The sequence below is a fragment of the Antedon bifida genome, chromosome 9, assembly GCF_963402885.1.
Source record: "Antedon bifida chromosome 9, ecAntBifi1.1, whole genome shotgun sequence".
In the NCBI taxonomy this organism is placed as follows: Eukaryota; Metazoa; Echinodermata; class Crinoidea; order Comatulida; family Antedonidae; genus Antedon; species Antedon bifida.
Window position 1 is genome coordinate 14,714,035 of NC_136234.1, and position 12,869 is coordinate 14,726,903.

General features: G+C 31.2%; 2 protein-coding genes across 4 annotated transcripts in view; one reads left to right on the top strand and one right to left on the bottom strand.

Moving 5' to 3' along the window:
- The window catches only part of LOC144852875 (SPARC-related modular calcium-binding protein 2-like), a 32,161-nt gene that overhangs the window by 13,243 nt on the left and 6,049 nt on the right, over positions 1–12,869 (top strand). For both annotated transcript variants that reach the window (XM_078710910.1, XM_078710911.1), the window contains 5 exons: positions 3,473–3,796; positions 4,806–4,886; positions 5,985–6,038; positions 9,653–9,700; positions 12,003–12,293. In XM_078710910.1, coding sequence (XP_078567036.1) covers positions 3,473–3,796; positions 4,806–4,886; positions 5,985–6,038; positions 9,653–9,700; positions 12,003–12,293 — 798 coding nt within the window. The remainder of the gene's footprint in view (positions 1–3,472; positions 3,797–4,805; positions 4,887–5,984; positions 6,039–9,652; positions 9,701–12,002; positions 12,294–12,869) is intronic.
- Positions 1–12,869, bottom strand: part of LOC144852887 (dnaJ homolog subfamily C member 4-like) — a 34,603-nt gene that overhangs the window by 5,057 nt on the left and 16,677 nt on the right. The gene's annotated exons all lie outside the window — the stretch shown is intronic.

A 12,869-nucleotide genomic window follows, 5' to 3' on the forward strand; every position in this document is an offset into this window, starting at 1 on the left:
ATTTGACGGAATTAGACCTTTCAATAAACCTGAAAAGATTCATTTTCAGCTGCGGTTATTTTTATCCATAAATCTCAATTACAAGGATAAATGTCCAAGTTAAAAAGCACATTTTGTATTTTACACTTTGACTGATGGAATTAAATTGGCTGAATATTGAATTAATTGTTTCCATTAAATCACAGTATAATGGTTCAAGTTTTAAATTAGGGTCAAAAGGCTATGATGAGGTTAAGATGAAACTCTTTTTTTTAAGATGAGATTTTTTTTTTCAGTTGAATTCAATAAATAAAATGTTCTTTCTTGCTTGTTACTTGTTTTGTTAACCGTCCTCATATTGAGAACATCAGATTGGTAATTGTCTGGTTTCATTTGACATACTTGTTTTGCCTTTGAAATTTGATATAATTTTTTTCACAACAAATATTTCTTGTTACTACTACTACTAGTGTTTTATGATACCTATAACAGAACGTATATTATACAATATAGGGAATTTTTTCTCAAGAAATATTTTCCACTTTTTGTTGTCTAAAGACATAATAAACTACTGTATAATATCTCTTGCACTGATGAAGGGCTATGTCAATTAAGATCCAGCAACTGGTACCCACAGCATTGTCAGTTTTTCAGTAATTATCTTTGGATTTACTAAATTGCTATTAATATTAACATTATAAAGTTGCAGAAAACACCTGGCTGAATAGTAAAACCTATCTGGCCTAGTACCTACATACAGTGAATTTAGGATGTTTTGTTTTTGCTTCAAAAAAGGGTTGGAAAACAATATACTGAGAAATTTTTGTCATACAATTTTAGATTTGAAAATAAATAGAATGGTAAATAAATCAAACTTTTCATGGAATTAATGGTTGCAACTGTGAAAATCATAAAAGCTGCAGAAAGTGCTTGATTATACCTTGTTGTTCCATAAACAACATTATGTACATACTGTATATAATTGTGTAATTCCTAGCTAAACAGCTCAATCCAAAAACAATTGTTAAGATAAGCCTTTTAGTAGAACCTAAGTGGTTTGCAAATACCCGTCAGGTGTTAAAAAGTCCCTGAAAATGTACCCAGGTGTCTGAAAACAAACACTAATTCTATCCCTTCTCAGATGAAATTACTACGAGTTGCTTAAAAGTGTCTCTCATAAGAAATTATTCAATATAATTCGTTAGAATAATTGTTATTGTTAGAAACTGTTGAAGTTCTTTTGAATGTTAATATGTTCTGCATCACTTGTTTCAAAAAGGTACAAAATGACCTTTGTACACACATAAAAAAAAACAATGGGGGATCATGGAAGGCCCTGTTGTCAGTGGCTCCCATGGGCCAGCTAAATGCTCTCCGTACACCTACACTCAGCTTTATCATGCATTTGGGAGCTAGGCTTGGGTCACCACAAAGTAAAATAGTTCACTTAATAATTGCAAGGCTTTCCACTCTACTGATATTAAAACACCTTCATGATAATACTTACCCACTCTTAATTTTCTGTACCTGGGCATAGTTTTTATAATAAATGTATAGATACATTTAAGAAAATAATTTATCATAGAGAAATGTATACAAGCAGGTGGAAGTATCAATGATATAGCTTATTAGATATTAGTATAATAAAGGAAATGTTACAAAACAGGTGAACTTACAGAGTCAAAGGAAATTACTTTATAAGGGATAAAAAAAAAACAAATAAAGAATCTAAATCTTAAAATTAAAAAATGATAATGAAACAAAAGGTATGATATAAATTATGTAGCAAGGAAAAGTAAAAAAAAAACACTAAAACTAAACTAGAAACATCGATGATATTTAAAATGTATTTAGAAAGTTGAACCCTCTATTTTACATATATATTCTGATAATTTTGAGAATATATTTGGACAGACAGTTGTATATGATTCCAGACGATGGGAAATGGGAGAAAAAAAGTAATCACTTCTTTCACATTTTTATACATTATTTTATAGTATTGCTTTACTTTTGGCAATGTTTTATACAAAACATCTATCATGACCAAAAGAGGCAAGAAGATGACAATGTTCAGAACATTCAGTGCTAACTGTTCATGTGACTAATTTAGAAAGTATGGAACGCTAATTACATTTGCTGTTTTTGGAAGTTAAATGTCCACAAAACCACATCCTAGGTCTGGTTCATAGCTTTTGTCAAAGTCTTCCTGAAAACGGTTTACCACTAGGCAAATTTATTGCTGGTTGAACTAATGCATATGTGTATTCATGTTTTCATCAAATTTTATAGCTTGAAAAAATGCAGGGGAAAAAAAGTGAACATTTAAAAAAATGTCTGAAATGGCAGATATAGTTTGTACATTTGAAATTAAGAAAAAAATGTTTTGAGACAGCAACCAAGAAAATTGAGTAGCTAAAAATTGGGATGGCATTAATTTATGTCCACATAAAATTAGACTACAAGCAAATCAAAGCAAAAAATCATGGGACTGTTTTTATTAATGTAGTACGTTCTACAATCCACTAATTTTTTTGTTTTAGATTACCATACTTGATTAAAGAAATTTCTTAAATTAGTATACATGCTTAACGGTATTGACAGATACTATTTTCTGTCCAAGCCTAGTTTAACTAAAATGACTCTATGCTCTGTCGCTGATGCAAATGACAGAATTAATAAGTAAGAATAAATGGAAAAGAAGCAAATTAAATACATTAAATTAAATAAAATAGACACACAACCCACACACCTTCAAAATTGTTTTAAATCAATATATAGATATGTATAGTATATATTAATATTGTTTAAGTATTATACACAGTGTTGATATTGGACATTTCCTATGTATTGCTAGGGGATTTATATTAGTGTTTTTTTTTTTGCATGTAATAGTATTACAAAAATGATATTTTTATATGGGCTTTCCACACCTTATGTCAGTTATATGATGTAAACCATTCGTTGCTAGTTACACACACCAGCAGATGGTATGCGTATGTTTGCCATAGATACTAAAAGGTGATCACATTCACGAATCAGTAAATAAATTAATTTAATGATAATTGGAATGTAAAATTGGTATGTTTTATTTCCTTCCGATTTAAAGAATAATATGAAGAGAATTTTCATGTCAAAATTATGATTTCTTAAAGGTGGATTACCAACGATCTATATAGTGTATGTAATAGAGTATATCTAGCATATCTATATTAGTATATCTATATAGTATATTACGGTATAAGTTAACCTATAATTGGGAACAACTATTCTAAGGGGAACACTGAATGTTTCAAGGGCCTATGGTTAACTCCTGTGAGGGACACCCCTATTAAGAGGACACTTTTATAGTGTCCCCTTAATATAGGGGTTCTACTTTAACGCCAGTCTGTCATGATCATGCCTAAATGTATACCATAATAAAATATCTATTAGCATAATTTTAACGTGTAAATTTGTCTGTATAGGCAGTATAGTATAATTTCTTCCATTGAAGGTTCTTGTAGCCAAACTGATCGTGCCGAATTCAACACGAATCTACGAGCTAAATTCCAAGAAGAATACAATCGTCTGCCAGCGTTGGAGACGTCCAACCACATCGGTGACGTTGAAATGCGCGTCATTCAGTGGAAATTCAATCAGCTTGATTTGGACAAAAACGATGAGATCAAACTAAGCGAGATCAAATCACTTCAGAGGATGTTAAAAAAGTTTGTGAAGCCAAAAAAATGTGCAAAAACGTTTTTTGTGCATTGCTCTTCTGCGCATAACGGCCAGATTACAAGGAAGGCGTGGTCACAGTGCTTAGGCCTGGCGACGAGTAAGTCCTTTATTTAGAGTAGAAATGCATGAGAATGTGAGGTTATATAGCAAGATTATTTGCACTGCATACAATATCTAAAAAATGGTCAACGCACAATCATAAGTACTACAATTTGAAACAATTTGGTAGGGAATTCCCTAAATTTTAATTTTCTTTCTAATTAATGGTTATTTTTTTTTTTGATTTTCACATAATTGGAAAATTAACAACCTTTGGTCGTCTTAATCAATGTCAAAGGGTTAGAGCACAAACACATTATATTGATGAGAATAATTGCACTTTAGAGCACTGTATTGTAATGCATGTTGGAATTGAAACTCATCATTATCAATCCAGTCACCCACAAGATGAAAACTAACTTCAAAATCAAAATTTCGACTAATTAATCATTCTCGCTGCAAAAACTCATTTAAGTTGACTGGACTCTCGTTTCCGAGCTTTGCAGTCACGCCAACAATTTAAAAACAGCATTTGCGATTCTCAATTTCTAAAGTGTTTATAGAGGCAACTACAGTTTGATTAAAAGTGTGGTTCTCACGCTGTGAGGTTGATTGGTTTGTGAAATGATGACAAGCACGTCAAAGAACATTTGTTGATATGGTTCTGTGCGGAGAAATAACATTAACACTCCACAACGGGGAAAATTTAATAACTTAAAATTACAACTACAAATTTGAAAACTAATTACAAACAAAAGATAATCATTAGTGAAGTATGGAATATTTGTAGCCATTTCAAAAACCTTAAGTTAATTTTACATTTAGGGATAGTGTCAAATTTATTCTACCGCAGGTACTGCAGTAACTGTTTGTTTATTCAATACTAAATCATATGTAGAAACTAAAAAGGAAGTTTACTGCAGTAGAATAATCTTGACCACTAGCCCTTGCATCCGAAAGTAACATTTTTCAATTTTGAATTACTAGTTTGTATTTTTTTTTTGCTATGTACTATTTTTGGCAATACCAGTTGGATGTTTCATTAATAATTTTCAGTTCACTCCTAGGTATGATTGAAAAGGCCTTTTGGATGCTTTCTCCCTCCCCATCAGGGTCAAAAGCTGTAGCCGAGCCAAAAGATACATCAGGTATCAAAGTTTCTTTCTTTTATTGTGGAAACAAGTCCAAATATAGATACATATCGGGTGTTGGGATGTCCTCCCTAGCTTCTAAGAACATGTTTACCACACAATCATACATTAGTAACTTTTCTTTGGGTTCTGCCTTCCTTTGGGGCATCCCTATAGTAGGGAACACATTCCTGTTGAACAAACAAGGGGAAATATACATTTTAACACAGCCAACCCCTTCTCAGGGTACTCCCCATTTACGAGGTCACTTTGTTGGATCCTGAAGGTACGCCCCCGACCCCCTCTCCCCTTAATAGGGATACTACTGTATGGAACGCCAAGAAAAACAAATTATAGAAGACTAAAAGAGATATCTGTATTTTAGACGGATTCATCCTCAATTGTAACATATTACATATGTTGCTGTTATAAGGAAAAAAAAACTAGGTTAATAGAAACCGTTTTTTTTTTTTTGTTCCCCATTATAATATTTCATCACTGCACCCTAAATTCTTAAAATATACCTTAATCTGTAACTACATCTTTAAGCTCTTAAAAGTGTCCTTCATTCTTTGGTTGGGTTAAGTTGACTTAATGGATATGTGCTCTAACATTATCTCCACATAACCTTTTAGCACAGACTGTGAGACAGATTTCGCAAATCACGTTTTATGCCAAGAACACATTATTTTTACACAAGTTGCACATTACCGAAAACATTTCTTCCAGAGAACTTAAGATTAAAAATTATTAAAGGCCTTGCTTTGTATGTGTGGTCTACCAAAATAAGGTCAATTTTTAATAGCAAAATAAGGACTACCCATTTTCTGAACTTGGTTGAGATTTAAAGTTATTCCAATTAAACAAATTATAGATGTTAGAAAGTTATTAAACACCTGGAATTGTATATGAATGAGAGCTTTTGTGGGTTTAATGGTATGGCACTTGCCTAATATGCAAGAGGTCATGGGTCCAAATCCTAGTGAAGTTCCTCTTAAACTTTCCCTTAAATTTTATTCTTCTGTTAAAATTATATATTTTTTATATATTTATAACAAACCTTTTATATCAAATTTATTTATGTTTGTTTTCGTTATTCATTTAATCCGAACCCAGATGAGGAGGAGTGTTGCAAGCGCCCTCTTTTGGAAGAAGTAAATTCACGGGCCGGTACGTTTTTCATTCTTTGATTTTTGTTTTCTGTTTTCACTTTCTTGTTGTAGTATTAGACAGTAGTCTAGAGATTTAGTAATATTGCAAAGCATTCATTTGTTGTATTTGACTGTAGTTGTAGTTGTATATAGATATTAAATAATTGAGTTATTAATATTTTGTAGTTTGATTTGTTTGTTTAGAATATAGTACAGAGTACTCTAGTTGTGTTCTTTTTTTTTTTTCTTTTTTCTTCTTTTAATGTTACTGTAGTTGGTAGATTTTAAAAATCAAATTTATCGCTAAGCCATTTCAAATATTCTATTTTTAACGGCAATTGTCCAAATCATCATTAAAATGTTGTTTCAATTTATTTAGTTTCAATATCAAAAAATCTTTCATGATGACCCACCCCAACTTAAAAAATAAATTCAAAATATTAACATTTTTTCTCAAAAAGAACTGCTAAATGCATGTACAGAAACAGAAGAAGTTTGTTCCCAGGTTATATCAATAAATCTTGTGGACTTTAATAATCATAAAAGATATATTACACTCTGGCCACACAGAAGATAAATTTCTTGTCTGGGTCTAAACCCGTATCCTATATAGAATTTACATTGGATAAGATTTCGTAATTCGACACTACGGAAACATTTCATATTGAGATGTTAGGTGCAACAAGGTATTTTGATTGGGGTCATATAACCAGTTATTAAACTGCTGATGACATATTGAGATCGACACAAAATCGCTGTCATACGAAGACCACTCAAAATCTTTGTTTCTCTTAGCCTTTAATAAACCATAATGGATTGAAATCACACATGTATACAAATGCTGTTGGGTACACCTGGTTTGGATTTCATGTAAATCAAAAGTCGGTCATACTACACATACTATACATTTCACTTAAGGATTGCGGCTATGTGCTACAAGGTATTTTGATTGGCATCATATAGTTGGCTATTAAACCAATGGTGATGTATTGCAATAGACACAAAATCTTTCTCATATTGCATGCAATTTTACAGCTGCTTTTGCACTTCAGAAGCATTGCTTTTACAAATGGCTCTGATACCATACAATGGATTAAAATGACACTTGCATACAGATCCTGTTGAGGAGCTGTGGCAATAGGTCCTTTCAGTTTCACATAACAAAATTTCTTTTTATCATAAAATAAATAAGATAATCATACTTTTGCAATCATTTGATTCTAGTGAAAATAATTAGTCGGGCAAAAACAAGAAACTTTGCTAAAACTTAGTTGTGCGCTTGATGTATAATACAGCAGTTACAGTCCGTTGGTCTTGTGTAGGCCTAAAACAATGTTATGCTGTACCTACCATGGTTGTATGTAAATTATGAATAAATATTTATATTGAATATAAAAGGCAGGGTGGCATCCATAATTCTGAAAATTCTCATCATTACAGTATTATGTATGTAAAGAAACAATAGATGGAAGTATACAGTGCACAGTATGATATAGAGGATCCGTTGGTAGCCCATGCAGTTCAGACAGTTGACATCTTAAGTAACTATCTACAGGTCACACTATTATGCAAATGATCTATAGATAGGTGGTCTAGCAGTTTTTACTAATAATAAAATACATTACCAATAGTGTTTAATCCTATTTAATTTAGTTATTGTGAATTTGGAATATGAAATATTAAGCGTCTGTAATTAGAACAATTTCATATCAAAATTACTCAAAACCTAAATAGCTATTGATCACAGTATTATAATAATAATAATAGATAGATTCATATAGCGCAAATAAACGATGTCTCTATGTGCTTGACAATAAAGAGAAAGAGTGGAAACCAAAAAGAAGAGAACAAAAAGACACTACTACTACTGTAGCCTAGTCAGAAAACAACAACATGCAAGAAAGGTGAACAAAAGCAAAAATTAAAAAAAGGATTACAGGTTATCCATCTCATAGGTGGTCTAACAGTCTTATGATTAATAAAATATAATAATATAATAATATTTTTTTTTAATGAAATGCGTCGATATAAAACCTTAAATAGCAACAAATCAGAAAGTTTTAATAAGACTTGACATCGATCAGCTGAATAAAGAAATTAACAGACTAAATCGAGCCTGAATAAATAGTTATTGACTTCACTTAACCTGACTTCATGGCGAGCACAACGTCTTTTTCTGGCCTGGTTTTCTTCGTATCAATTTCACTTGCCACCTACCTCTTTTACATATTCACTTTTACGACTCAGTGGGTTGTATCGACTGATCAAACAGTGGTTTCCTTCAACGAGGACGAATAAAAGATTTGCAATTGTTGTATTAAACTTGAGTAACGATTGGGTAACACTCTTGTGATTTAGATTATGTGTCAATATTAAATGCTTCCTAAATTTCAACTGGATTACATTTTTTTTCCAGAATTTTTTTTAAAAACTTTATTATACTAAATTAAAAATGTTATTTTGTCTAAAAGGGTCATAGAGGTCATAACGTCATCTTCATCACCAGAATGTTTAACTGTTTCCTACACAGGAAATATACATAATATTTGTGGTAAAATTGTCATATATTTTAAATCTAAAAGTTTGCATTTTGAAGAATAAGGGATATTAAACAAATGTTTGCAATATCAAGTAAATAATACTAATATAGCATAACAATTGATTATCATATTCATTAATTATCAACTAACTTGCATGATAGAATTTCAGATGCATGTCCTATTAAAGTGAAACATAGCAAGTTTATGATATTCTATTAATATTGTATTGCTTCTTGTGTATTTAGTCAATGCAAACATTATTAAATATTTAATTTAACTCAATAAATATTTCCCTTAAATTGTGTTCACTTAAGATTTGTTACTTTATGGTTAAGTGTTTCCCTTAGCCAAGTCTAAATGTATTTTGAATTTAAAAAAAAAAAAAAATCTGGTTTTATGTTGGCATTTATCATTCTTTTTACTTAAGTTTAGAAGTAAAATCTGATAATTGGTTATCTTCTGAATGGACTAAAAATAATTTTAGGAAAAAAAAGTATGTACAAATATTTGGATTTAGGTTGTTTTGAAAATTGACTTATTTCTTTGCTATTTTGTTAAAAATTGAATTTATCTGAGAATTTTAGAAAATTTGGTTTTGGGAACAATTTTATAAAATAGATTCTTGCAAGTTTTATCATACCAGATCTTATCACAATAAAGACCTAAATTATTATTAGCTAAGCCTGATGCAATATAAAACTTTATTTAAACATAGACCATATTGTGCTGTCAAATAAAATTGAAATATTGTAATAAAACATATTTACTTCAGTTGTGGGTATCTCAAACAAACAATAAACATACAGTTAATGATGTAAGATAAATATATACATATAGCATATTGTTCCAAATAAAAATAATTTCAATATTTTGTTGTTGAATAAGCCATTTTAATTTCTTCTGAACAATTTTTTACCGGATAGAACTATAATGTACAATTATTTAAGAAATGTCAACTGGAAGGCCATTGTCTGGAAGTTAATGAGTGTTTGGTTAAATTTGGCAAAAGTAAATAACTTTAAAGTTACCTAAAAGATGAAATATAACAAAGTATATCAGAATGTTGTTTTAAATCACATTTTTTTTTCTATAGATGATACACTGCCTGAAAAACCTGAAAAGACTACATCTCCTCCTGATGGTAAGTCAGTAAGATTGTAATTCAGCACCTTAAATGAAAGGGACCACTTCAGCAGCTTAAATTGAAGGGACCACTTCAGAACCTTAAATTAAAGGGACAGCTTCAGGTCTCTTAATTAAAGGGACACTCTAGCACCCTAAATTAAAGGGACACCTTCAGCACCCTAAATTAAATGAACACCTTTAGTACCCTAAATTAAAGGGACACCTTCAGCACCCTAAATTAAATGGATACCTTCAGCACCCTAAATTAAATGGACACCTTCAGCACCCTAAATTAAATGGACACCTTCAGCACCCTAAATTAAATGGACACCTTCAGCACCTTAAATTAAAGGGACACCTTCAGCACCTTTAATTAAAGGGACACCTTCAGGTCTCTCAATTAAATGGACACCTTCAGCACCCTAAATTAAAGGAACACCTTCAAAGCCCTTTAAACAAACGTTAATGATGTCCGCTGAATATGAGTTGGCCTTATTTTAAAAACATATTGCTCCATGTCACTGTTAGCTAAAATGCAAAAGTACTTCTGCACATTCATCCGGTTACTAACACACATTAAGTGAGTATACAAAACAAACCAATTTTAAAGTGCATACAAGGATATGAAATAGAAAGTTTCCCTCAACATTTCATTTTCATATAATCCTGATAATGTTCTAATGGCATCTGACAGCTATCAGCTGTCAAAATTACCTCACCTCTGAGTGGCTTCCATTCCATACTTTTGATGGAACTGTAAATTTTACTCTCTCGAATTTAGATTGAATGAATGAAACATTTCATTTCAGTAATTGAGTTATTTGCGATTCTTTTACATGCATTTTAACTTTTTAACCTTTTCGTGACATGCAGAAATGTAGGCCTTTAAGTAAATCCTGTTGAAGTAGTAGAACCATTTAAAATCTTACTAAAACACTAGATCTTGTCAGATTAGACATTTCTAAAAACTATGTTTCGATTTTTTTACCCTTCTGTGACATGCAAAAGTGTAGGACTTAAGGTGATCCAATTAAAGGAGATTTCCTAAGACTAAACTTTTCTAAAACAGTAGCAAAAAAAATGTTTTGGTTGAATGATGCCCATTTTTTAACCATTAACATGAAAAAAGTGTAGACCTTAAAAATTAAAGGAGAAGCATTCAAAATATAGACCTTTTTTGTCCTGTTTTTTTTTACAAAATCCTGTACTCAGATTCTTAGATTAGACATTTCTAAAACGGTAACAAAAAGAAAAAAAACTAATTTCAATTTTGTTTAAGCTTTTTTTTCAGAATTTTACTAAAACAAGATTTTCTGACAGGACTTTAAAAATAGATTAAAATTAGCTAATAAAAAAACATGTTAAATTGTGTTTCAACACACATATTTTTAACTGTATTAAATTGAAAATTTTGGTAATTTTAACGTTCAAACACCATTAGCCAGATAATATTTCTTCTATGAATGTGACTATTGTTTTACTATCAAAACAGACATAAACAATTAAGTACCTAAAACTGTAACCAATTATTCAGTGAACTGTTACTGAAAAATTTTACTTAAATTTCAAATAATTAAATTCTATATCTTGCTAAACAAGTTCACATTTCATTTATTAGAAAATCTGAAACTTTATCGAGCGCCTTTAAGTTATTCTGGCTGCTGAATCGAGACATAAAGGTGCCTCAAAATATATCCCACTTCATAATATGCCTCAAAAGGACAAGTGCACCAAAGGGATATAATGTATCAACATTAAATTGTTGACAGAGACGAAAAGTGCTGGAGAAATTTGAATCTTAGAGTTGTCCATGTATTAATTAAAACCCATTGTAAATACAGCCCTGGGGCAGAACAACAATGTGTTGATCTAGGCATCAATGGATAAATAGCCTACATGCAGTATGCTGTAGCCTTTAAATTAATTTAGTCTTACAAAATACATATTATACAAAACTGGCAAAGTAGATAATCTAAAGAAATCTAAAGAGACAAAAAGAATTAACATCGCTGTCTGTGTCAGACTTGCTTATCAATCTTAGACAGTACAACCAGAATAAAAAAGGTAAATTAAAAAGTTGCTGTAGGTATAACACAGGGGTTGTCAAGAAAAGTATCTATATCTACACTACATAATAGGTATATATTTGTCTGTCTGTTACATCATCACAACATATGTGACCTAGTTTAGAAGCTTCTGTGTATAAGAGGTCCTTGCTTTGATTCCACAGACTTTCGATTGGAACTTTCTGTTCTTAAGATTGAAACAGTAATATTATTGTATACGTTTTCTACTGACAATTATCAATTTATTATTAGACTACCCATGTAATGTAGAACGTGATGAGGCTTTAGCGAAGGAAAAGCAAGCACCCGAGAGAGGCGTGTTCATTCCACGGTGTATAGGCATCAACTACGATCCGGTACAATGCCACAAAGAAGCTAAATACTGCTGGTGTGTTAATGTTACAACTGGACGCCCTATCAGTGGAACGTCTCTGAAAGTTGACGTATCTATTCCTGGTTTTGAGTCTACACTGAACTGTAACCAAAATGTTGAAACGAGTACAAACAAAGTTGATTCTACACCAGCGCCTGCTGTTTTTAAAGGTAAAGCTTGTTAATACACTCTTTCTGTAATTAAAGATTATTTATGTGACCCAGGTTTTATTGATCTTTAGTAGCTTTGGTCTCTAGAATCCCTCTAACTAAAGAACGCCACTAGAAGTGGTCTTTCAATTACACTATTTAGCGGGAAATTTAAACGTCAGAATGGTTATCTTGCTCCCCGAAGGGTGATGGTAAATAATAGCAAATACTATTTTAAACACAAAGCTACTGTACTATATCTCCCATACTAGAACTTTTTAACATTTTACTGAACTTTGGAAATTTGGTAAAGCAGACTTCATAACATGTTTAACAGATTTATATATAGATCTGAAAAATAATATATTAATTACTTATATAATGGTCATGGCATTTTGGATAATGGTTATTTTAAAAGGTCATCGATAAGTTATGGAATTAGATTTCACTTAAGATGTGTGCGAAAATGCATTCTAAATGGCCTGTTAAATAGATTCACATTCAGATTCCATTCCCATCGTCGATAATAAATACAGGTTGAATACTTTTAAGTCATAGCCATATATTTTTATAGTATTCTGTCAATGATGAAAGGAA